This window comes from Gigantopelta aegis, chromosome 7, assembly GCF_016097555.1.
Source record: "Gigantopelta aegis isolate Gae_Host chromosome 7, Gae_host_genome, whole genome shotgun sequence".
Taxonomy (NCBI): domain Eukaryota; kingdom Metazoa; phylum Mollusca; class Gastropoda; order Neomphalida; family Peltospiridae; genus Gigantopelta; species Gigantopelta aegis.
Genome location: NC_054705.1, coordinates 27,797,724 through 27,825,621, shown reverse-complemented (window position 1 = coordinate 27,825,621; position 27,898 = coordinate 27,797,724). Strand labels below are relative to the sequence as shown.

Sequence of the window (27,898 nt, the reverse complement as noted above, 5' to 3'; positions counted from 1 at the left end):
GTAAATGACAAATGAAATGATTTTTAACACAACGTTCAGAGGTTGAAAGCTGCTAGCAGTTTTAGTTTTCTTCAGCGTATACCTGTCACACCACCAACATAATTACTGTAGTTGTAATACGTCACACTAAAAACAAAATGGCTGCCACCACCTTCATCTTTCATTATTTCTCCTTTATGACAACTTAGATGTAGAATATTTTTTCTGATTTCCTGTGGGGAAAAAAAAGAGGTGAAATCATTAACTATTGACAACTCAGGCAAGTTAAACTAAAATACCTTTCAACAATAATGCAAAAATGAAGCAGTCAGTTTTAACAGTTATTTGTATTAGGTGATATTTGGCTGGGTAACACACATCAAACAGGGAAGATATGTAATGCCACTGTTTCCTTACGCACTACTAGAATGACAATGACAAGTGAGAAAAACAGCAAACAAATAATGTTTGTGTCGGATCGAAGGAAAATGGTCATGCCTGTCAGTAAGATCATTCACTATTAAAAACTTTAACCAGAGCAATCATTACAGCTCCTGTAATTGGTCAAATCTTATTGAAAAATATTATGCTCATCCAATGGTTAGTCAAAGAGAGATACTGTTGTTGTCAACTTAATGGGCAATAATGGTTTCTTGATTTGTAAGCAATATGATTGAAGTAGCACAAATTTAACATGAATTTGGACAATTCACAGAAACAACCTAAATTACTTTCAAATTTGTGAGATACTGTAGATCTGCACTACATGTATACTACTTGGATTTGCACTATACTACTTGCGATTTGCACTATATCTGGTACTAGTCTACATTACAAGTGGGTTTTTCATTAATTCCACTTCGAATTTGATTTAAAACAAAAGAAAAACTGTTTTGAAAACAACAAAAATGTGCTATTTTTATATGCAAGTTGTAAAAACATTGGACATCTAAAACAAAAAACATGGGTATAAGCTATAAACATTTGGTAATTTTGACATATTTTCATTAGTAGCAAGGGATCTTTTATATGCACCATCCCACAGACAGGATAGCACATACCATAGCCTTTTATATACCAGTCATGATGCACTGGCTGGAACGAGAAATAGCCCAATCCACTGACGAGGATCGATCCCAAACTGACTGTGCATCAAGCGAGTGCTTTAACACTGGGATACATCCCACCCCCAGTTTTCCCAATAGATAAATGTAAAATAATGTTGAACTTACTCCATATGAATTTGGTTAAGGCTTCTCCCACCAGGTATATACTGATGAAGAACATGAGACAGAACAAGATGAAGATTGCTCTCTGATAGACTTCCATCACTCGCAGGATCCCGTACACCCACAGGTCAGCGTAGTATGCTACCCACATGATCCTACAATGAAAACACTGTTAGAGAAACTCAATTCACTCATTTGTACAGTACAAATTATTATAGTATTAAGTGACAGAAATAGCCAATTCCATGCAAATAGTCCACAGGGGTCAAATTTTAAAATTGATGTTTTAGGGATGCATATGTCAAAGGAATATTTAATGTATACGCCTTTGAGTAATGGCAAAAATTGTGTCTACAGTTAGTAATTTTTTAAAAGTCCTTGTCATAGTGAGGCAGTGTGCTCAACTGATTTGAGCATAATTTAAGCTTCTAGCATATTTCAGTTATCTGGGCAGTTTGTCATTGACAGTTAAAAGTTTGTTTTGTTTACCTACACCAGACTAACAGGGTTTTTTAATGTATGTGGCAAGTGTTGATCTCATAATTGACAAAGTTCTTTTGTCAAACGGCTACAACTCAGGACCCCATTTTTAAGTGCAGCCGGTTCCCGCCATAGATGACTTGCCCAAACAGGATCAGATGTGCTTAATCGTGCATGCCTTTAAATGCAACGTAGTGATTACAAGTTCTATTTAACACTAGTGTTTTCAGACCAGGGTGGGGAAGTATTAAAACGGCTCACATTATGTGGTTCGAGTTATTCTTTTGAGTTCTTGTTAATTGTCAGTTTGGGATATAGGGCTCACAGGAAATTTTTCATTGATTTTCAATCTACTGGGGGAAAATGTTACAGCCTAACGCCGTAATGTACCAAAATGTCTTTTGTAAAAAAAAACCGAGAAGTAACTAATTAAAAAAGTCACCCTAACCATACACCGGACAAAATTGCTAGCTAGTAATTTAATAAATATAATGCAGTATGTGCATATTCAACAAAATTAACAACTTTTGGAGAAGAAAAAAAGGGAGCCAATTCTTCATAATTGTTATAACAGAAAATTCAATATAACAACAAGATCTGCCTAGCACCAATATGGCCATTATAAAGAGGGTTGACTATACTGTAATATGAAACCATTATTACCCTAGCGGTCACTCATAACAGAGAAAATATTTTTCATATTTTTGCAGTGGGAAATATTCTGCATTAGTTTAACATACACTACTAAATATGACGTCATCACGATTTGGCAAAGTACACAAAATGACGTCATCACGATTTGGCAAAGTACACAAAATGACGCCATATACATGTAGTTTAAAGCATTTGTGTTTACATTTTTCTGTTTTCAGTGTTAAACTTGTTATAAAATATATGTAGTAGTTTAATGCAATTCATTATAGATGTTTTTTGAAGAGAATATATAGAACTTTGGTTTTTGAAAGTTATCTGTGAACCGTGATTAAAATACAAAGTTAAATCAATACTCAGAACAGTGTAAAGTGGTTTACGTTGTTTCTATATACATGGATGTGTAGCCGCTGTATATCGTAATTAAAGGCTTTAAAAACAAATAGATGGGGTAATAAATAGAATAACAAACTCAGTACCAGTTATTATCAAATTTATGTCACAAATTAATTTTCACTTGTCACTTGCTGAAGATCGTGACAAGTAAGCTCACGATGAGTGAAAATTAGTTCACTTGGGACATAAACTAGATAATAACCGGTATCCTCCATGTATGTACCAGTCTTAAACATCATCTTCCAGCCACTGGGCCATCAATAACAGCTTCAGTATTGCACATTATTATCATCTTATAAAGTGAGAGAAAACAAGCACTTCGTCCCCTACAGAGCCCAACAAATACAACAACATGTACTTTTATCTCAAATGTTCATACTGCCAAGGGATATAACTCTTGTCACAAATAGGTAATTGCCATGAAAATCAAACTTGATCTGTAACAGTACATGATAAACCTCTATGCAAAATTTCAGCTCAATATCTTGTGGCATTGTGAAAAAATAAGTCCTAAAAACTGTAAGTGGAAAAATGGACGAACAAGTAGACAGAAAGATGGTGATGAAACCTATTCCCCCCCCCCCAAGGTGGACCAGTAGAGGACTAATAATCATCAGTACTAATTACCATGCAAAATATATTCCACAAAACAGAACTAAGCCAGAAATAGCACTCCTCCTTCGGGGAAGATGATGATAGGTCAGCATCTTTTCTACAAGTAATATCGGCAGAACTGTTGTATGCTGCAAACAAATACAAAAATAAACATCAATGAGTCTTCTCTTTTATAAATGACGGCACATCATGTGATTCTTTTCTACAAATACATGCACACAACTGTCATAAAAAAAACTGCAAACAGCTGCAAGGATGTGGAATTAGTAAGAATTAACTGTGGACAAGTGTAAAAAAGAAAACAGAAAAAAGAAAAAAACTACATTTTAGTGTACATTAAATACCAAACAAAACACTAGTATTTTATGACGCTAAATTTCAAGACATGCACAACAGTGTGTAAGTTTGTGATTAACTCAACACACAATGGTTACAAGCTAAATATTGTTTAAACAATAAATACAGCAAACAATAGTTACACATGTAGCATGCACCTTACTGCAGTTTTCTACTAAATTTAATCGTCTGTTAGCTGCATAAAGTATTGTTTCAGCCAAACTAAAGCTTAATTTGTTTTAACATCCGATTATGCATGCCTCGCTTATGTTTTAAGTTACTAAAATGTCACTTACTAGTATTTGGCTTTCGTTAAATTTTAAGACTGCTAATATTTTATGATTTCCAGTACCTCAGTTATCTGGTCTACTAGTTTTGAAAACTGGCTCATCTTGTAATCCTGACACTTGATGTTATTTAATTACAATATTATCTCCTAGTACTGTTACTAAAAAGGTAGTACTAACTTCTGTAAATAATAGAATAGATTAGATATTTAAGGACACCCCAGCATGAAAAATACATCGGCTATTGGGTCCACAAATAAGGTCAAGTAAATAGTCATTTTTGTAGTGCCTCTCATTTTCCACGAAGCAGACAAGAGAAATGTGTACTGCAAACATCCTTTCATCAACATGCTTGTGTCACTTTTATTAAATCAATTTGTATTTCTTGTTCAATGTACTATATGACCATTGCATCACTACGAAAAACCAAACTTACAGCGATTTTATTTTAATTATTTTAACAGAATTGCACTAGAAATAAAGAATGAATTTTTCCTAGGTATCATTGAAACTGAATTTTCTTCTTCATCCCCATTCTAAATTGTTCCTGCAAGTGAGGTTTGATGGTGCTACGTGCATTGGTATCCTAGATACATGTATGATCTTGACAAGCTAAGTTAACGGATGGATGGACAACCCCATATCATAATACGACCTGTTAAAGACAAACATATAAAAACTGTATGTACTGTATTTCAAAAGTACATGGGTGAGGTAAAAAAGGATGATGGTGCACTCGCCTTAAATGTAGTGGCCAGAACAAAAGGTAACAAAACAAAAAGTAAGCAGATAAACACAAGTTGTTACCATCACATGATTAAGCCACTGCGGAATAATAGCATCTAGCTTCCTGGGGTAGACGAGTTCCCGGTCGACAACATAGATCGACCAGAACATCCCCACGACAAACTGAAAGAAAAAAACACACATTTCCATACAAACATTGATTAAAATTTTCTTTAAAAAAAAAAGGATTTTAATTCCATGAACTGGCATATTTATAAAGTCAAACATAGCCACATCTCACAACAAATAAAATAATACCAACCTAGTATTCTGGCCTTAATCTAACCAATGTGTGACCAAGTATTATAAAAACTTGATATTAATACATTGTAATATTAAATATAAGCTTATATATTATTTTACACATTCAATTTACAGAATATCAATTCATGCAAAATATTTTCTCCTTGTTTATCTTCCAGTGCTATAGCGAGTGAGTTCTGAAACAGCATTCTAATTTTGTTTACAAAAATTAATACAGTAGAATCTTGTTGGGTTGAACTCGGAAGGGTCGAATATACCACAACGCTCGAACCAAAAACAAAGTCACGAGTTACACTTACATGTTGTTGACTGAATGGTTAGGTTAACTACCCGATGGGTCGAATATACCACAACGCTCGAACCAAAAACAAAGTCACGAGTTACTTACATGTTGTTGACTGAATGGTTAGGTTAACTACCCGATGGGTCGAATATACCACAACGCTCGAACCAAAAACAAAGTCACGAGTTACACTTACATGTTGTTGACTGAATGGTTAGGTTAACTACCCGATGGGTCGAATATACCACAACGCTCGAACCAAAAACAAAGTCACGAGTTACACTTACATGTTGTTGACTGAATGGTTAGGTTAACTACCCGATGGGTCGAATATACCACAACGCTCGAACCAAAAACAAAGTCACGAGTTACACTTACATGTTGTTGACTGAATGGTTAGGTTAACTACCCGATGGGTCGAATATACCACAACGCTCGAACCAAAAACAAAGTCACGAGTTACTTACATGTTGTTGACTGAATGGTTAGGTTAACTACCCGATGGGTCGAATATACCACAACGCTCGAACCAAAAACAAAGTCACGAGTTACACTTACATGTTGTTGACTGAATGGTTAGGTTAACTACCCGATGGGTCGAATATACCACAACGCTCGAACCAAAAACAAAGTCACGAGTTACACTTACATGTTGTTGACTGAATGGTTAGGTTAACTACCCGATGGGTCGAATATACCACAACGCTCGAACCAAAAACAAAGTCACGAGTTACACTTACATGTTGTTGACTGAATGGTTAGGTTAACTACCCGATGGGTCGAATATACCACAACGCTCGAACCAAAAACAAAGTCACGAGTTACACTTACATGTTGTTGACTGAATGGTTAGGTTAACTACCCGATGGGTCGAATATACCACAACGCTCGAACCAAAAACAAAGTCACGAGTTACACTTACATGTTGTTGACTGAATGGTTAGGTTAACTACCCGATGGGTCGAATATACCACAACGCTCGAACCAAAAACAAAGTCACGAGTTACACTTACATGTTGTTGACTGAATGGTTAGGTTAACTACCCGATGGGTCGAATATACCACAACGCTCGAACCAAAAACAAAGTCACGAGTTACACTTACATGTTGTTGACTGAATGGTTAGGTTAACTACCCGATGGGTCGAATATACCACAACGCTCGAACCAAAAACAAAGTCACGAGTTACACTTACATGTTGTTGACTGAATGGTTAGGTTAACTACCCGATGGGTCGAATATACCACAACGCTCGAACCAAAAACAAAGTCACGAGTTACACTTACATGTTGTTGACTGAATGGTTAGGTTAACTACCCGATGGGTCGAATATACCACAACGCTCGAACCAAAAACAAAGTCACGAGTTACACTTACATGTTGTTGACTGAATGGTTAGGTTAACTACCCGATGGGTCGAATATACCACAACGCTCGAACCAAAAACAAAGTCACGAGTTACACTTACATGTTGTTGACTGAATGGTTAGGTTAACTACCCGATGGGTCGAATATACCACAACGCTCGAACCAAAAACAAAGTCACGAGTTACACTTACATGTTGTCGACTGAATGGTTAGGTTAACTACCCGATGGGTCGAATATACCACAACGCTCGAACCAAAAACAAAGTCACGAGTTACACTTACATGTTGTCGACTGAATGGTTAGGTTAACTACCCGATGGGTCGAATATACCACAACGCTCGAACCAAAAACAAAGTCACGAGTTACACTTACATGTTGTTGACTGAATGGTTAGGTTAACTACCCGATGGGTCGAATATACCACAACGCTCGAACCAAAAACAAAGTCACGAGTTACACTTACATGTTGTCGACTGAATGGTTAGGTTAACTACCCGATGGGTCGAATATACCACAACGCTGAAGGGTTAGGTTAACTACCCGATGGGTCGAATATACCACAACGCTTGAACCAAAAACAAAGTCACGAGTTACACTTACATGTTGTTGACTGAATGGTTAGGTTAACTACCCGATGGGTCGAATATACCACAACGCTCGAACCAAAAACAAAGTCACGAGTTACTTACATGTTGTTGACTGAATGGTTAGGTTAACTACCCGATGGGTCGAATATACCACAACGCTCGAACCAAAAACAAAGTCACGAGTTACACTTACATGTTGTTGACTGAATGGTTAGGTTAACTACCCGATGGGTCGAATATACCACAACGCTCGAACCAAAAACAAAGTCACGAGTTACACTTACATGTTGTTGACTGAATGGTTAGGTTAACTACCCGATGGGTCGAATATACCACAACGCTCGAACCAAAAACAAAGTCACGAGTTACTTACATGTTGTTGACTGAATGGTTAGGTTAACTACCCGATGGGTCGAATATACCACAACGCTCGAACCAAAAACAAAGTCACGAGTTACTTACATGTTGTTGACTGAATGGTTAGGTTAACTACCCGATGGGTCGAATATACCACAACGCTCGAACCAAAAACAAAGTCACGAGTTACACTTACATGTTGTTGACTGAATGGTTAGGTTAACTACCCGATGGGTCGAATATACCACAACGCTCGAACCAAAAACAAAGTCACGAGTTACTTACATGTTGTTGACTGAATGGTTAGGTTAACTACCCGATGGGTCGAATATACCACAACGCTCGAACCAAAAACAAAGTCACGAGTTACTTACATGTTGTTGACTGAATGGTTAGGTTAACTACCCGATGGGTCGAATATACCACAACGCTCGAACCAAAAACAAAGTCACGAGTTACACTTACATGTTGTTGACTGAATGGTTAGGTTAACTACCCGATGGGTCGAATATACCACAACGCTCGAACCAAAAACAAAGTCACGAGTTACTTACATGTTGTTGACTGAATGGTTAGGTTAACTACCCGATGGGTCGAATATACCACAACGCTCGAACCAAAAACAAAGTCACGAGTTACACTTACATGTTGTTGACTGAATGGTTAGGTTAACTACCCGATGGGTCGAATATACCACAACGCTCGAACCAAAAACAAAGTCACGAGTTACACTTACATGTTGTTGACTGAATGGTTAGGTTAACTACCCGATGGGTCGAATATACCACAACGCTCGAACCAAAAACAAAGTCACGAGTTACACTTACATGTTGTTGACTGAATGGTTAGGTTAACTACCCGATGGGTCGAATATACCACAACGCTCGAACCAAAAACAAAGTCACGAGTTACTTACATGTTGTTGACTGAATGGTTAGGTTAACTACCCGATGGGTAGAATATACCACAACGCTCGAACCAAAAACAAAGTCACGAGTTACACTTACATGTTGTTGACTGAATGGTTAGGTTAACTACCCGATGGGTCGAATATACCACAACGCTCGAACCAAAAACAAAGTCACGAGTTACACTTACATGTTGTTGACTGAATGGTTAGGTTAACTACCCGATGGGTAGAATATACCACAACGCTCGAACCAAAAACAAAGTCACGAGTTACACTTACATGTTGTTGACTGAATGGTTAGGTTAACTACCCGATGGGTCGAATATACCACAACGCTCGAACCAAAAACAAAGTCACGAGTTACTTACATGTTGTTGACTGAATGGTTAGGTTAACTACCCGATGGGTCGAATATACCACAACGCTCGAACCAAAAACAAAGTCACGAGTTACTTACATGTTGTTGACTGAATGGTTAGGTTAACTACCCGATGGGTCGAATATACCACAACGCTCGAACCAAAAACAAAGTCACGAGTTACACTTACATGTTGTTGACTGAATGGTTAGGTTAACTACCCGATGGGTCGAATATACCACAACGCTCGAACCAAAAACAAAGTCACGAGTTACTTACATGTTGTTGACTGAATGGTTAGGTTAACTACCCGATGGGTCGAATATACCACAACGCTCGAACCAAAAACAAAGTCACGAGTTACTTACATGTTGTTGACTGAATGGTTAGGTTAACTACCCGATGGGTCGAATATACCACAACGCTCGAACCAAAAACAAAGTCACGAGTTACACTTACATGTTGTTGACTGAATGGTTAGGTTAACTACCCGATGGGTCGAATATACCACAACGCTCGAACCAAAAACAAAGTCACGAGTTACTTACATGTTGTTGACTGAATGGTTAGGTTAACTACCCGATGGGTCGAATATACCACAACGCTCGAACCAAAAACAAAGTCACGAGTTACACTTACATGTTGTTGACTGAATGGTTAGGTTAACTACCCGATGGGTCGAATATACCACAACGCTCGAACCAAAAACAAAGTCACGAGTTACACTTACATGTTGTTGACTGAATGGTTAGGTTAACAACCCGATGGGTCGAATATACCACAACGCTCGAACCAAAAACAAAGTCACGAGTTACACTTACATGTTGTTGACTGAATGGTTAGGTTAACTACCCGATGGGTCGAATATACCACAACGCTCGAACCAAAAACAAAGTCACGAGTTACTTACATGTTGTTGACTGAATGGTTAGGTTAACTACCCGATGGGTAGAATATACCACAACGCTCAAACCAAAAACAAAGTCACGAGTTACACTTACATGTTGTTGACTGAATGGTTAGGTTAACTACCCGATGGGTCGAATATACCACAACGCTCGAACCAAAAACAAAGTCACGAGTTACTTACATGTTGTTGACTGAATGGTTAGGTTAACTACCCGATGGGTCGAATATACCACAACGCTCGAACCAAAAACAAAGTCACGAGTTACACTTACATGTTGTTGACTGAATGGTTAGGTTAACTACCCGATGGGTCGAATATACCACAACGCTCGAACCAAAAACAAAGTCACGAGTTACACTTACATGTTGTTGACTGAATGGTTAGGTTAACTACCCGATGGGTCGAATATACCACAACGCTCGAACCAAAAACAAAGTCACGAGTTACACTTACATGTTGTTGACTGAATGGTTAGGTTAACTACCCGATGGGTCGAATATACCACAACGCTCGAACCAAAAACAAAGTCACGAGTTACACTTACATGTTGTTGACTGAATGGTTAGGTTAACTACCCGATGGGTCGAATATACCACAACGCTCGAACCAAAAACAAAGTCACGAGTTACTTACATGTTGTTGACTGAATGGTTAGGTTAACTACCCGATGGGTCGAATATACCACAACGCTCGAACCAAAAACAAAGTCACGAGTTACTTACATGTTGTTGACTGAATGGTTAGGTTAACTACCCGATGGGTCGAATATACCACAACGCTCGAACCAAAAACAAAGTCACGAGTTACTTACATGTTGTTGACTGAATGGTTAGGTTAACTACCCGATGGGTAGAATATACCACAACGCTCGAACCAAAAACAAAGTCACGAGTTACACTTACATGTTGTTGACTGAATGGTTAGGTTAACTACCCGATGGGTCGAATATACCACAACGCTCGAACCAAAAACAAAGTCACGAGTTACACTTACATGTTGTTGACTGAATGGTTAGGTTAACTACCCGATGGGTCGAATATACCACAACGCTCGAACCAAAAACAAAGTCACGAGTTACACTTACATGTTGTTGACTGAATGGTTAGGTTAACTACCCGATGGGTCGAATATACCACAACGCTCGAACCAAAAACAAAGTCACGAGTTACTTACATGTTGTTGACTGAATGGTTAGGTTGACTACCCGATGGGTCGAATATACCACAACGCTCGAACCAAAAACAAAGTCACGAGTTACACTTACATGTTGTTGACTGAATGGTTAGGTTAACTACCCGATGGGTCGAATATACCACAACGCTCGAACCAAAAACAAAGTCACGAGTTACACTTACATGTTGTTGACTGAATGGTTAGGTTAACTACCCGATGGGTCGAATATACCACAACGCTCGAACCAAAAACAAAGTCACGAGTTACACTTACATGTTGTTGACTGAATGGTTAGGTTAACTACCCGATGGGTCGAATATACCACAACGCTCGAACCAAAAACAAAGTCACGAGTTACACTTACATGTTGTTGACTGAATGGTTAGGTTAACTACCCGATGGGTCGAATATACCACAACGCTCGAACCAAAAACAAAGTCACGAGTTACTTACATGTTGTTGACTGAATGGTTAGGTTGACTACCCGATGGGTCGAATATACCACAACGCTCGAACCAAAAACAAAGTCACGAGTTACACTTACATGTTGTTGACTGAATGGTTAGGTTAACTACCCGATGGGTCGAATATACCACAACGCTCGAACCAAAAACAAAGTCACGAGTTACTTACATGTTGTTGACTGAATGGTTAGGTTAACTACCCGATGGGTAGTCGAATATACCACAACGCTCGAACCAAAAACAAAGTCACGAGTTACTTACATGTTGTTGACTGAATGGTTAGGTTAACTACCCGATGGGTAGAATATACCACAACGCTCGAACCAAAAACAAAGTCACGAGTTACATGTTGTTGACTGAATGGTTAGGTTAACTACCCGATGGGTCGAATATACCACAACGCTCGAACCAAAAACAAAGTCACGAGTTACTTACATGTTGTTGACTGAATGGTTAGGTTAACTACCCGATGGGTCGAATATACCACAACGCTCGAACCAAAAACAAAGTCACGAGTTACTTACATGTTGTCGCTGAATGGTTAGGTTAACTACCCGATGGGTCGAATATACCACAACGCTCAAACCAAAAACAAAGTCACGAGTTACACTTACATGTTGTTGACTGAATGGTTAGGTTAACTACCCGATGGGTCGAATATACCACAACGCTCGAACCAAAAACAAAGTCACGAGTTACTTACATGTTGTTGACTGAATGGTTAGGTTAACTACCCGATGGGTCGAATATACCACAACGCTCGAACCAAAAACAAAGTCACGAGTTACTTACATGTTGTTGACTGAATGGTTAGGTTAACTACCCGATGGGTCGACAGGGCTTCTAGAATTTTTACAAAATCCACTAGCCATGGGATCAGTGATTTTAAAAAGGTACCAGCCATGATTAAAAATTCACTGGCCCTACTTTACTTAATACAATTTTACTGATAGTAATAATCAGATATGTCACCTATAAAGGGAGATGGCGATTAAAAACACAAAGATTTGGGGGTGGAGTTGGGGGACAGGATATTCATATTTACAATATAGACTTACATGTGTTTGTAACTGCGACACTTGAACTTTTTTTCACTAGTCATCGGGCATGGCAATAGTAGTTATTTACTAGCCCAACATTGAATATCACTAGCCATGGGAGTGGGGCTACCATAATCTAGAAGCCCTGGGTCGAACAATTTTTTCGAGCACCAACGGGGTTCGAACCAACAGGATTATAATGTACTTCCAAAATATCTCACTATCAGTTAGTGGAAACTGCCCCAGAGAATCATAACACCAAGTTTCAGAACTATCCGATCAAAACTTTAAGAAGATAGACATTCAAATTTTTTTATTTAAATTTTGAACCAATTTCAAAAAAATTAAATTAAAATTCTGCAATAATATATCTCTGTTGGTTTGTGGAAACTGCCTCAGAGAATGATAGTACCAAATGTCAGAACTACATGTGTCTGATCAAACTCAAGGCAAAAACAGACAATCAAATGTTCAATTTAATTCTCTTTTTTTAATTCAGAATTTATTAGTACATGTATTAGTTTATGAAGGCTGTCATTATGAATAAATTATACTTAGATGTAGAACCCATGAAACTTCTATGAGGAGACATTTAATATTTTCATTGTTAAATTTCTATTTAAAATTCTTTAATATAACAAAACTTCACAAATAGACCTCTTTCACATTCCACTGCGCATGTGCCCGTTGCAGGGTAACTCGAGGACGCAAACCACGAACTCACGCGAGATCTCGCAAAAATAGACCTGTGGACAAGTTGGAGGGCATAGACAATGGGAGGCCACGCAATAAGAATGTGAATATCTCCATGATTAATTATTATATCAGTAGGGAACCCGAAAATTCTGTCGACATCCAACAAGACTTATTGGAGACATTTGTGAATTATTGCTTGTCACGAAATAAAAAATATCTGGTTGTTAACGCCCGACAAACCATCGGTTCGGATTCGTATGCAATAAATATCGGATATGGGCTGAAATAATATTAATGTATGCGCGCACGTATATATGCAGATATTTATTGTATTTAACATGATTTAAATATTTATAAAGCATTATACAAATAAATACATTCAGGATTCTTGTCGGGATTTCTTTTCACCAAGTTATTTAAAAACAATTTCGGTATTTGGAATAAAATTAAATGATACATATAAAATTTGAGCTATAGTATATAAAACATTAGAATCAAGCCTGTAGGAATGATATCTGGAGTTGGGGGAGGGGAGGGGAGGGGGCACAATCTGTAGAGGAGGGACACAGTCTAGTTGGGGGGGGGGGGGGGGGGGGCAAAAGCCATATTTTAAACCGGGTTTATAAAAGTCCCTCCTCTGCCTTCTCGGTTGCTACTGACATTAGAATGGTCAGAAATGTAACTGTATTGCATATACAGCTATTTAAATTCGAAGCAAGATTATTTGACCTAAGAAAGATGTAAGTTTTATTTATAACAGATTAGACTAGCCGACAGCTTGATAATATAAATACAAACTCAGGATGATCTCTTTATTATAAACTCATGAGGGTTTATTATGTGCAGTCATAAGGTACTTCGTTTGAATGTTTGAAGCAAACATATTAAGTACCATGTGACGTCAGGCCCGTAACCGGGGGTGGGGGGTGGATCGGACGATCCCCTCATGCAGGATTGAGTGTTTCGATCAAATGAAAAATATATATCGGATTTTATAAAAAGTCCTTGTCCCCAAATGACCAGGATAATGTAGCAAGAACATCTGTCTGAGGTTTCATTTGCTGAAGTTTTGATCCGTTTGATTATTTTCCATCCCAACCAATGACCCATCAAAGGATGTCGTGTATGCTATCCTGTTTGTGGGATGTGAGAAGTATGCCATGTATCATTTATTATAAATACATTGGTACGACTGAAAACAAATGGTTTCTTGTCGTGGCTCTGTGACCAGGCCATTTTACATGCATACCACAACTTAATGCAACTTGTTAACGTACATTTCGCAACAAAAGTTTGTGTATTATTCTCGAGTGTAACTGGCGTCATATCATTGTTTGGCAAGGGGTTATTTATATATATATATATTAAAAATCAGTTAGTGTATTATTCTCGAGTGTAACTGGCGTCATATCATTGTTTGGCAAGGGGTTATATATATATATATATATATATATATATATATATATATATATATATATATATATATATTAAAAATCAGGGACACCACCCCCCCCCACCCCCCCCCCCCCACCCACCCCCCCCCCCACCCACCCACCCCACCCCCCCCACCCACACACACACACCCCCGTTTACAGCTCCGCGCCTTTGGTGCTCGCATTTGATGAGTTCCGTTTACATGCAATTTCGCCCACCCCCGTAATCATGCTGGCTATGGGCCTGAAGTTACATGTATATACAATATTCATAAGTTAGACCAAACATCAAATTAGGATCTTATCGGGTTGCATGGGTCTACCACTCTGGAAAAGTTGCTGAACTTTATGTTATGTATAATCATGTACATTATAAAAACATGTGATACTTGCATACTATATCGATAAATAGGACTTCTCCCTATGGTTGTAAATGTGTATCAAAGTACTGATGGTATCGCTAATGATCTCGACCAATGTTCTCAGGTACAAAATACAAAATAGTAACCAAACACTATTGTACATACAGATATATGTTTACTTCAAACTGATCTTCATGTAAAGAAGAAGATGTCATCTTGTAAATTTTTCAAAACAAACAACGCAAACAGCATGTCAACTTTTACTTCCACGTTTACATGTGACGTCAAACTTTGAGCCGTGTTTACTCGGTTTCTGGCATATGACAGCTCATATGTTTTAAAACTTAGTAAATATCAGATATTATTTCAAGTGAAGTTGTATGTATCTGATATAAATGATAGTAAAAATAAAATAAAATAAAATAAAATAAAATAAGTAAATAAATAAATAAATAATTTGTGGACAGATATGTAACATTGATTAGTAGTTGCATGACTTTTTTTTTTTTTAATGAAACGATAAGGGGGAAAATAGAACTGTGATAAAGGTCTATGTGAGTTGGGGGTTTTGTTGGGGGTTTAGGGGAAAAGGGAGGCATATTTTATTAAATTTTAAATACTGATACATGTGGAGAATTAAACATCACTGGAAATCCGCATGAATATTTAACTATAATTCTAATTTATTAAAAGTAGCAAACACATTCCACTAAAGTTAATTTTATTGTATGAATCTTTTAATTTTGCCCCTGCGTGTGCTGTAACCTCACTGTGGTGCAGGGGTATAACATTCTCTTTGAGAATGGCCAATACAGCACAAAATTGAAGTTTTTAGTAAAATTCAGTATCCGTAAAATTCTGTGATATTTGTGTTTTTGCACAGTTCTTTACACTGTTTTTGTTTGGGTCTTGAGTTTTTGTGTTGATGTTGATCATCACTTTATTTATTTGCATTACCATAGTTTGACACCCAATAGCCGATGTATTTTTCGTGCTGGGGTGTCGTTAAACATTCATTCATTCATTTAATTTTGCATTGATACCCTTGACAGTTTAGAGAGTTTGTCTAAGTTAATGTTTCACTGCTTTTGGTCTTAAACCATTCTGATATAAACTTTAGTAGACCGGTTTTTGCAGTCATTTTAACATCGTATACGAAATATGTACGTTAGTCGCTAGATTCACAGCTCCTACGAAGCTACTCACGACGCTCATGACAACTGTCGATCATGCACCCCAATTTGTATATAGCCTCGATACCGTCCAATTCAGCAAGGGACAGTATTCTTCGCGCACATGCGCAATGGGAATGTGAAAGAGGTCTATTCAAAATTTGCTAAATACATGTATGCACAATGGGAATGTGAAAGAGGTCTATTCAAAATTTGCTAAATATCTCTAATAGTTTGTGGAGACTGCCCCGAAGAATTATAGCACCAAGTTTCATAACTATCTGATCAAAACTCTAGAAGATACATTATAAGATTTTCAATTTAAATTCAAAATGTTTTTATAAAAATTTAAAAATTCTTAAACATCTTTCTATTAGTTAGTGAAAGAGTGCCCCAGAGCATCAAAGTTAAAGTTTGTTTTGTTTAACGACAGCACTAGAGCACATTGGTTTATTAATCATCAGCTACAATATATTGGATGTCAAACATTTGGTCATTTTGATGTTTAATCTTAGAAAGGAAATCCGCAACATTTTTCCATTAGTAACAATGGATCTTTTATATGCACCATCCCACACACAGGATAGTACATACCACAGCCTTTGATATGCCAGTCGTGATGCACTGGCTGGAACAAGAAATACCCTGATGGGCCCACGGACAGGGATCGATCCCAAACCGACCACGCATCAAGCAAGCGCTTTACCACTGGCCTACATCCTGCCCCCGCAGAGCATCAAAGTACCAGATTTTATAACATCCAATCAAAAAACTAGGAGAACATAAACACTTCAACAGAAATCTCCTCATAGCAGAGCTAATCAAATGAAATTTATTCAATTATAATTTTAACTGAATTGTTTTAATTTATTTTTGTAACGTTTGATTTTTGTAAAGTTTAGTTTTTTTAACATGGTCCTGGTGGACCGAGATAAACCTCTACATGTATGGATGCAAGTATCAGAGACATCTACGGGTAATATGTTTCTGGTAGGCAAGACTTTTAATTCAATGGATTCTTGTGATCTTTAACAGATTTGTAAAAATGGAACACTTATTAACAAACAAAACAACATAAATGAAAAAAACAAATCCAATAATATTGGTCAAATTATGTCATTATGACAGGGGAAGATGAGGTGAGGGGAGGGGGAAGATGAGGTGAGGGGAGGTGGAGTTGAGTTGATGAGGATTATGTAATTTTAGAGGATTATGGTCTTAAGTACCATTATAAAACATTGCCATGGCAGAGAACATTTTGTTCAGTATCACAATGCAAGTTTCAAAGACCGCTACATAATTTTAAAACATTAAACAGCAGTTGCTAATCTAAGCGGACTAAAAATATAGAAAACAAAATGTTCCCTGGAAGGGTATAAAAATTACACCATTGTTGAACAGCCCCTGGTGAAAGAAGAGTGGAGATTTAAGAACCATACATACAGCTCCAACTGGGAACACCAAAGTCGTGTGGAGATAATCTTTCCATTTCTGAAGTTTTGATCTTGTCCTGGGATTACCACACACATCCACATTACTTCCGAACACTGCATTTACAGTACACAAACCAAAGTAAAATGTCTGAAGCACCTAAAATAAATAACAATACTTATTAATATTACATAATGTATTATTATTACCCATATGGTTAAAAATATCTTGGTACATATCAAAGTGATACGTCCCACTAAAATGCCAAGTGGGACATAACACTTTTGACGTCACACAATGACGTCATCAATTGGTGCACTACAACCTTACAGGAACGTCAACAAAATGAGATGAGTGATATAAATTAAGATCGATTGTGGGTAATAAATAGAATATTAAACTCGCTATCATTTCATATCATGTTTATGTCCCGAGTGAAATAATTTTCATTGTCACTCGCTAAAGCTCATGACAATTGAAAATGCTTTCACTTGGGACATAAATATGATACGAAATAGAAGCTCGTTTAATATCCTATAAATATTATATAACATTCAGCAACATATGTAAAAATATTTGTGAAATGACAGAGCTATTGATCAATAGTTTCAACAAGCATTCTGAGAGTATTGCTAAATCCATACATGTTCCCTAATGGGGCCAACCAATTTTCTCACCTCCTAAGTTCAAGGGCCATAAATATGCTAAAAATTAGTATATCGCCATGAATATCAAACTTGACCTGTAATAATACATTATAAAGCTAAATTTCAGATCAATATCTAGAGGCACTGGGGAAAAAATGTAAAAAACCCCCAGATGGATGGACAAATTAATGGATGGACAAACAGACCAACGGATGGACAGACAGAAAGACAAGGTACAGAGATGAAACCTATAGTGTCCTCTGGATGAACTGGTAGATGTGTAATAAAACAAAGTTCTGATCTACGTGTGTCTAATACCGTTTTTGTTTAAATAGGATGTCCTCAGCTGGCTGCCATTGTGCAGGCTTTCTGCCAGAAAATAATTTTAGGGTACCGATATGTAATAAAAACAAAACAGATCGTAAGCGCCCCTACTAGGTGGTTATGGGTTTGAAATATTTTGCATTTGGATACTTCATTTCCTGTGCTTTGATCAATTTTAAACAGAAGTTCTCATACTATCATCTAGGATCCATTTTAAACAGAAGTTCTCATACTATCATCTAGGATCGATTCACATTGATGGACCCAATGGGCTATTTTTCATTTCAGCCAGACTGGCTCACTGAGCTCCCTCTGTCCAGGTTTGAAATCAGAGTTAATTATTCTCTTAAAGGGACGACTGTACGTAGCTGGCGAGCTCCCTCTGTCCGGGTTTGAAATCAGAGTTATCCTTCTCTTAGAGGGACGACTGTACGTAGCTGGCGAGCTCCCTCTGTCTGGGTTTGGAATCAAAGTTGTCCTTCTCTTTGACTATGTTGGCTCACGGCACCTTCTTCCATGTTATCCGGTGCAAACCCCTCTAAGGAGGGCTTCCCCAATCCACCAACCAGGGAACGCGCCTCTATGCTGTATAGTCCCGGCATGAGGATCATTGTTCATCTTGCCTTCATAATAATAATCATAAGTTGTGCAGAAGAACGAGTGCTCGTCCCTCTTGCTGTGTTGAATACAGCCAAATTATGTCACCCATTTAACCTGGAACTTGACACTATAACGCTGGCCTTTCTTTTTGCCTCTTTTAGGCAACAAATTTACATTTGTTGGCATAATGATGTCCAATGACAGATATACTTTTCTGCAAGCTTGCGTTTGGCACCAAGATCAGACGCTGTAACGTGATGCTATCCCACAATGCATTAGCTTGAGCGCCGCTGTTGCATAAAAATCTACCCAGCTTTTACGCTACAGCATAACTATAAATAATTCAGACAAGGGGCTTACGATGGCTACATGGCCTCGAAGTAACCAGGTTATTTTTGTGACATTCGGTTACGGAAATAATCGGAAATCATGATTTATTTTGTAAATCTTTTAGTTCACTTGTTTTTTTTACTTGATTTTTTTTTTCCAGCTGAATATTTTGTTGAACAAAAGACAAACGTGAGATCAGAAGTGGCCGTGAGGCAGGTCTTCAAACCTTGAGACTCACGGTCAAAACAGAAAGTTGGCACCTATGCAATGACATTCAAGACTGTATGCTTGAAACACTATTATTCTTGAGACTACACCTACTTGTTAGCAAAAGTATGTAATTACTATTTTCTTTCAAAAAAATAAAATTTCAGCCTACAACTATTAAAGGCCTATTAAAATAATTGTGTGTTTTGGGGAACATATTGATAAAAGTTAGATACGGCCAGTCACACAGTTTAAAAAAATAGACAAAATTCAGCAACTGAATTTGTTTTTTTAAATATTAAGTTAAAAATTCATTCATTCATTCATTTATGTAGTTATTTTCGTGCTTATATTAAGGCTCAAGCACGCTGTCCTGGACTCACACATCAGCTGTCTGAATCAGGCATCCAGAAACATAACTTAGTTCAGGTCTATGTTTAAATATGCACCAGTAGTAGACCATACAAGAAAGGACTGTTTATTGCAGACCTCCATATATTTCTTTAAAGATTAACTTCATAATAAAATTATGAACTATGAGTGATATGGTTTAAATCTATTTTACTGTATACTTTGTATTCCCCATAACAAGTAAAAAGTGTTAATCCTACTGTTGCTTTCACATAAGCGCTGTAAAAATCTACGCTAAATGTTCGAAAAAAATTTCAAAAACAAGGACGCCTTATAAATACGAGACGTCATTCTAATATCGTTATTATTCAAAATCTTAGTTAACTCTTTGTCCTTTTTCCTTTTATTAAACCAAAAAGCAATTTTAATGCAGGATTTTCAATATCCGGTCTGCCTTTTACCAACACCCATTACTAACACTTGCTGTTAATACAGAAAGGCGTTATGTTCATACCACTGCCAGGGAATAGGTTGTAAAATATAAATGTTCTAATGAACTGATTCTTAATTAACAGAATTCAAAATTATTTGCAATTGTTATGAATGAATTATATGTCTACTATTCACTACAGTTGAGGCACAAAAATGTAGCATACCTTTTGCAGATTGAATATAATAATTAAAACAAATTCTAACAATAGGGGAATTACAAATCAAAAAAATTAAATAATTTGGCCTTGTTGATCTGGCACGTGTGAGGTCATGTGACACGCACCAAATGTTAATTCATCTTCCTCTAATTTAAGTCAATTTCTACAAGTCAAGTGAACCAGATATCTGTAATTTTAAGGAATAAACAAAAACAATTTGGTTAAATGAATGGTTTTAGTAGAGGTTTGTAAAGTTTTGTATTTAGATACCTACTTGTCTGAACTTTATTATTGTTAATGGAAATTTTCACTAACTGTGAGGAACAAGCAGACAACAAATAAGATGTTAATTGTGCTAACTGTTCACGAGAAAACAAACTGAACAGAGCTGGAAGCATATAACACAGTTAGGGACATTGATGATATACTCTTTACATTCAAACAAAACATTTATTTTACCCAAAGTGCCATTATGCAACTATGATGATGCACATGTCCCTTTAATTTTCAAATCATCTTCAAAAATATGCTAAGCGAGGATAACGGCATCTTATTAAAATGCATTGTCATTCATTTTGGTGTTACTAATGGTCATTGGTGTTACTCGGTACCTGGTAACACTAATGACAGGTAACACCAATGATAAAATAAGTAGTCAAACCTGTCTTAAGCAGCCACACAAGGGAGTAGATAAAAGTGGCCGCTTAAGACAGGTGGCCGCTGATTACAGGTTGCGACATATAGTCTTTAAAACATGTTTCTTGTTTTAACGTCTTCACTGTTAATTAATGGATGTGTGCTTCATAGTTTACTATAAATAAACATTTGACATGTTGCCTCCTTCAGGAAAAACTGCAACTGGAATGTATTAAATTAACCGTTCTCAACCATTCTGTTTTCTCTTTCCATTTAATTATTTAATTTCTGCTTCATGCAGTGTATTGTCATAGTAAGTGAATCTACATATGTCAAGTGTAGCCTGCCCAGAGGCAGTTAGATGCTGTCTATAGTCATACTTTCTTAGTTGACACACAGCAGAGGTGTCGGGACTGAATGGGTCCTAGTATTCCAGGTGTGAAGATCGGTTATTTGCTGCACCTTATCGCTGTTGTTAAATATCTCCTTTATATAATAGTAAACATTTACTGTGGCCGCTTAATACAGGTATTTTCGAGATTTGGGATCCAATTTGGGTGGCCGCTGGCCGCTTAAGGCAGGTGACCACTGAATACAGGTGACCGCTGAATACAGGTGACCGCTAGGACAGGTTTGACTGTAAATAATTACTTTTTGCTCTCTAAAGAAATAGTCAAGAAAACTGTACTTGTAGCAGACATACTATGTCTATAATAACATACAAAAAGTTTCTTAAAATTATTAACCATTACATAAATATGATTCAACACCATTGACTGTCAATAAACCTATTTTTATATTTTGACAACACATTCATTAGATTTAAACGTAACTACTCACAATTATTTATACCTCTAGGCCCTATCAGATTGAAGAACCAACTTTACAATTTTAATCCAAAATTTAATATGTAGTAAGCAAAATATAAATAATGAGTGTGTGTCTGTCTATAGAGGTCACCTTTAGGTACCATCTTAAATACATATTACATTAGATCCTGTGTGTGTCATCTTACCAAATTCCAAAACGTCAGGTACTTCAATTTACCACCAAAACCTCCATACGTCAAAAAACTATGAAGACTGCCATCAGCCGTAACAGTTTTAATGTGCATTACATTATATACTAGAGAAATTAGGTACATTATGCACATTAGAAAATAAAATATGACAAGTTGAAGTAACATAGCTAAATAATATATGTTAGCTTTGCATTACAGACACTGCACCAATCAATTATTGAAATGGCAAACGTGATCACGAGAAAAGTTTTACATGGTTGAAGGGAAGTAACTCTGAACACTTGTCCTTTTTTATTTTTTTGTATTAATAAACTTATTTTATTTTATTTTTGGTATAAACTATAAACATGTGCTTGTGAAACCACACTATAGCGTGTAACCCCTTCGCATACTGTTCCTACGGGCCTGATATGTAACTGATAAATTATAAATGTAATATTATGAATTATTTATGCGTTGCTTTAAATTCCACTGTTTGTTTTCATGTCAACAGTTCGTGAAATCAACATCAGATTGTTGTTATTGTCTGAACGTTCATTTGTGAGGCTTTTTTTCCCCCACATTTGGGTCATTTCCATCAATAATAAAGTAAGCAAGTAAGAATCTACAAAACCTAAAATCATTGATTTTACTTTAGGGGTTTCTTTTTCCCCCCATAAATTTTCCGATATTGGGTCCTGGTTTACTCGAAGAACTTTTGTTAAAAAGTTGGTGCGTGTCAAATGAAAGAAAAGGACATGTTTTATTTAACGACGCACTCAACACATTTTATTTACGGTTATATGGCGTCAGACATATGGTTAAGGACCACACATATATTGAGAGAGGAAACCCGCTGTCGCCACTTTATGGGCTACTCTTTTCGATTAGCAGCAAGGGATCTTTTATATGCATAGACAGGATAGCACATACCACGGTCTTTGATGTACCAGTCGTGGTGCACTGGCTGGAGCGAGAAATAACGCAATGGGCCCACTGACGGGGATCGATCCCAAACCGACCGCGCATCAAGCGAGCGCTGTACCACTGGGCTACAGGTGAAATTACAAGTACTAAGTGTAAGAATGCACAGCAGTCCCGCATATTAAATGAAATAACTAAAATAATTATATAAATTTGCAAACAACAAAATTACTGATGTTGTATCCAGAATAAATAATATTTTAAAATCTTAATCTGACAAAGCAGTTTATTCAACTTCATTGTATTGGGGACAGGTGTATTATTTCTGGTATTAATATATTGTACGAGGACCTGCAGTCTCGGTTACAGTTAGTAAACTTGTGAAAGCAGTTTATTCCTTTTTCCATCTGGAGAATAAGAGAGGGAAATTGCTTATAACTTTAAATAAACTTGGTATTTGTGATTTCACCTGTCACGGTAATCAGTATCAACCTGGGTGTTATAGTCTGTTTCAAATTATATAAGTTTTGCAATACAATTGTAAATACATCTCATATTTCTATCTATAACAGGTCATTTATTGTCGTTTTTCGACCGGTTGTTTGAATACCTTAACAGGTCATAATAATACTGGCACATTTTTATGGTTTTAATTCCAGGGATTTTCATAACTAATATATAAGACTGGAAAATCACCTGGGTATAATTTTGATTAATACTTTAAGTGGTCCATGTACCCTTCTCTCAACTAAAACATAAATTTATAACAATGGCGTAGCCAGCATGAGGCAGACGAGGCGCTTGCCTCGTCTGGAGTTTCCCCAGATTTATTTTATTTTTCCCATGACACTGATATTTATTTTACAGGTCTGGGTTTTCCTCGGCGTTGTTTCCTCTCTGGCTACGCCCCAGTTTATAACTTATATATTTAGTTATTAATTAATTAATTAATATCTTTGTAACACCCTCCAGGGTCGTTGGAGCAGGGAGGGGGGCTGGGAGAGACTATGCCCCACCCCCTTTTCAAAGTGTGGTTTTTTTTTCATATACATGTACTATCAAATTAAAGCATATGATACTTAACCTATAATGTCCACGAAGTCACTAGTAACAAAAACAAACCTATTAGAACACAATCTCTAATTGTATTATTACTGTGTAGATTCCGATATATTTTTATCTCAACCAGTGCCCACGACTTGTATATCAAAGTGCATATAAAAGACCCCTGACTGTTTAGGGTGGTTTTTTTCGGCAGTAGGTATGGCGGCAACGGGTGCCTCTTATTATCTTTGTTGCTTCTGACCATAATGCCCGACGTCGATATAACCATAATAAATTGTGTTGAGAGGTGAACATCAAATAAACCATTTCTTCTCATAACCGTCGTTTGAACTACCGCACAAAATATAGAACCGCAATGCTTAACCAACAAATGACACTCGATCAGAATCTGACGATTCTGATGCCAAGAAATACTATATTCAGCAGGGTGTATTCTGTTTTGTTTTGTTGTTGTTTTGGTTGTTATGTTTGTTTTTTACCAAACTAATAAGGTATGTTGCTGTATTTAAAGCCTCGAGTGTTTAATTCGATCAGTACAATATAGCGATCAAGTACACTATTCCTGTTGAAAAATGACACGAGGTGAATTGGAATTGTCGGACCAATACGCCATGTTTATAGAAAGTGTATATTAGCGATATGCGCGCACACCTTTAAATTACTACTACAGTAATTTGATTTTCTCTGTTTAATATACCCTACTTACACTGACGCCCAGTTTGGCTTTAGAAAACATTTGTCCACTGTGGATGCAATTTTCGTTCTACAGTCCCTAATAAACAGAGTGTGTAATGCACGAAAACGGCTTTATTGCTGTTTTGTTGACTACAAAAAAGCATTTGACTTTGTAAATAGACAAAATTTGTGGTATAAATTAATTAAACAAGGCGTAAGTGGAAAAATGCTTGCTATAATAAGGTCGTTATATCAAAATGTTAAATGTTATGTAAAATATAATAATGTAATTTCTGATTTCTTTATATGCAAAAATGGTTTATTTCAAGTAGAAGTGTTGTCGCCAATATTATTTTCCATGTATGTCAACGACTGTGAGATGCAGCTAATATCAGACAACTGTCCTTATATCGATATACAAATGTTAAACATATTCCTGATAATGTACGCCGATGACATGGTTCTGTTAGCTGAAAAACCAGAAGGGTTACAAAAAATTATCAATTCTCTGTTTAATTATACCCAAAACTGGGATTTAACTGTCAATACAAATAAAACTAAAATTGTTGTTTTTAGAAACGGAGGTAAATTACGACATAATGAGAAATGGTACTTTAATGGATGTAAACTAGAGGTTGTAAATGAATTTATTTATCTTGGCGTTTTATTTTTCTATAATGGTAAATTTGCACGTACACAGAAGCGATTTGCAGAACAAGGACGGAAGGCATTATTCTCAATATTGAATGTATGTAGGAACAATTTCTTCAATATCGAAACAATGCTTGCTGTTTTTGATACATATATTAACTCTATCCTTAGTTGTGGTGCTGAAGTTTGGGGCTTTCACTCGGGTCATGATGTTGACAAAGTACATATACAATTTTGTAAAAGATTATTGGGTGTAAGAAAAGGAACGTGTAACGAATTTGTTTATAGAGAACTGGGACGGTTTCCACTTCAAATAACAAGAAAACTGAGAATTTTTAAATATTGGATAAAATTACGTAACACTACAAATTGTATTCTAAGGGGTATATATGAAGAAATGGCACACTATAACGATAATTGGTTAATTAACATTAGGCACGAATTATATTCACTTGGATTGAACTATATTTGGAATTTATCGTATATTGACGACAGTATTTACATTATAATCAAAGAAAGGATATTAGATACTTTTAAGCAATTATGTTACAGTAAAACAATGACAACGTCTAGAGGACTTTTATATCAACATTTATTAAATGAATTTTGATTACAAACGTATTTAAGATTGCCAATGGAAACGCGAGATATAAAAGAAATATGCAAGATTAGAATATGCGCTCATAAATTAAATGTAGAATCTGGCAGGTATCGAAACATTGAACGATCAGAAAGAATATGTACTCTGTGTAACGCTAATGCCATAGAAGATGAATATCACTTTATAATAGAGTGTCCACAATACAAAGATCTGCGTTGTAAATATATAAAAATGTATTATTATAAGAGGCCAAGTGTGTATTGTTTTATACAGTTATTAACCACCGGTAACAATAAGGAATTGAATAACCTAGGCAAATATTTAGTGCCAGCGAATACAATTAGAGATCGGTTAATACAGGATAATAGTTAATGTAATAAATGTAACTTATATCACTTCATTTGTCCATGATTATATATAAACCACACCCACCATTGTTTTGCACGTGTGTATTTTGTATAACTATGTTGTATTATTTATGTTATGTATCCAGCTGATGAGTTGTAAAACTCAAAGCAAATAAAGAACTTGGAACTTGGACACGTAACGTAAATTAAAACTAACTGGGAGACATATATGCTACCCTTTTCCACCCAACTCGTACATATCACTGCTAATTCCTTTGATTGGTAAAATAGTAAAACTTCCCATGACTGAGTTGAACTAAATAATCGTGATTATTCTTTCAAATTGATTTTTTTTTTTTTTGTACTAAATTAATAACTGAAGTTTTGTTGGCGTCCTGCAGTTTACTGGCATTTTCACATGTAGGATTTATATTACAATTGCACAATCAGTAATACAAAATAGTTTGTGTATGTATTCGCGTTTGATATGAAGATACATAGCAAGATAAAAATGTATGGTAAATATACCAATCACACCTGACAGATCAATGGCACATGTAAACTAGTAAATGGCACCAGTTTCGTGACAATTGCTGATTAAATCAATTGATGTACGAGATGGATAGGTTGTGGGTGGGATTAACTGAATCCATGAACATTAAGGAAATTATTTTAATAATTTTCATATTGAAATTCGAGACAAAACTGTCATTGCAATGACACTTTACTAGCTTCATTCTTGAAGGTAGCGGGCACAGCGTTAAGTATAAACTGAGTATTGAATTAATTATTGTACATTTTCATTGTACAATCTAAAAGTAAGTGGCCCAAGTTGGAATTTTGTAAGTTGGGTGGGTCATAGATTTTATTCAAGGTCAAGTGCAGGAAGAGGGGTTTTGAGAAGGTGACAATTGTGTATCGTACTGGCATCATTGAGGAAAATGGAGGTCCTACCCATTGGTCCTCCCTAGATTTTCAAAACTATAACAATTCGTGATGTATATATATAAAAAATAATTTAATAACAAATGCAAGAGCATATACAGCTATGAAACTAGTGAAACAGTAACCTGTTATTTAGGTTACAGACATGCCGTAGACGCGATTCGCTCCAGAGCGCCGACATATACATACATATAGGCTGTCTGGATCGTGTAACGTAACCAGGATACTATCAGTACAGAAAACACAAACTTGCCTCATTCCAGAATGTCAAATATTTTAAATTGCCTGCGTATCCATCATGACCTGTAGGATTGTACATCCAGTCATACCAAACAGAATATAAATAAAATAAGAAAACGGCTGAATAGCACAACAAA

At 36.4% G+C, this 27,898-nt stretch overlaps 1 protein-coding gene across 2 annotated transcripts; it reads right to left on the bottom strand.

The window, feature by feature from the left end:
• Positions 1-166: 166 nt before the first annotated feature.
• LOC121377452 (androgen-induced gene 1 protein-like) lies at positions 167-27,898 on the bottom strand. 2 transcript variants are annotated; one of them, XM_041505438.1, is made up of 6 exons: positions 27,775-27,898; positions 17,581-17,727; positions 4,781-4,882; positions 3,363-3,478; positions 1,212-1,363; positions 167-212 (listed from the first exon to the last, which is right to left on the bottom strand). In XM_041505438.1, the coding sequence occupies exons 1-6, from the start codon at positions 27,838-27,840 to the stop codon at positions 175-177; spliced, it is 621 nt and encodes a 206-aa protein (XP_041361372.1). In that variant the 5' UTR covers positions 27,841-27,898; the 3' UTR covers positions 167-174. The 2 variants fall into 2 exon arrangements, with proteins under 2 accessions (XP_041361372.1, XP_041361371.1); XM_041505437.1 differs by lacking the exon at positions 27,775-27,898 and adding an exon at positions 22,329-22,570.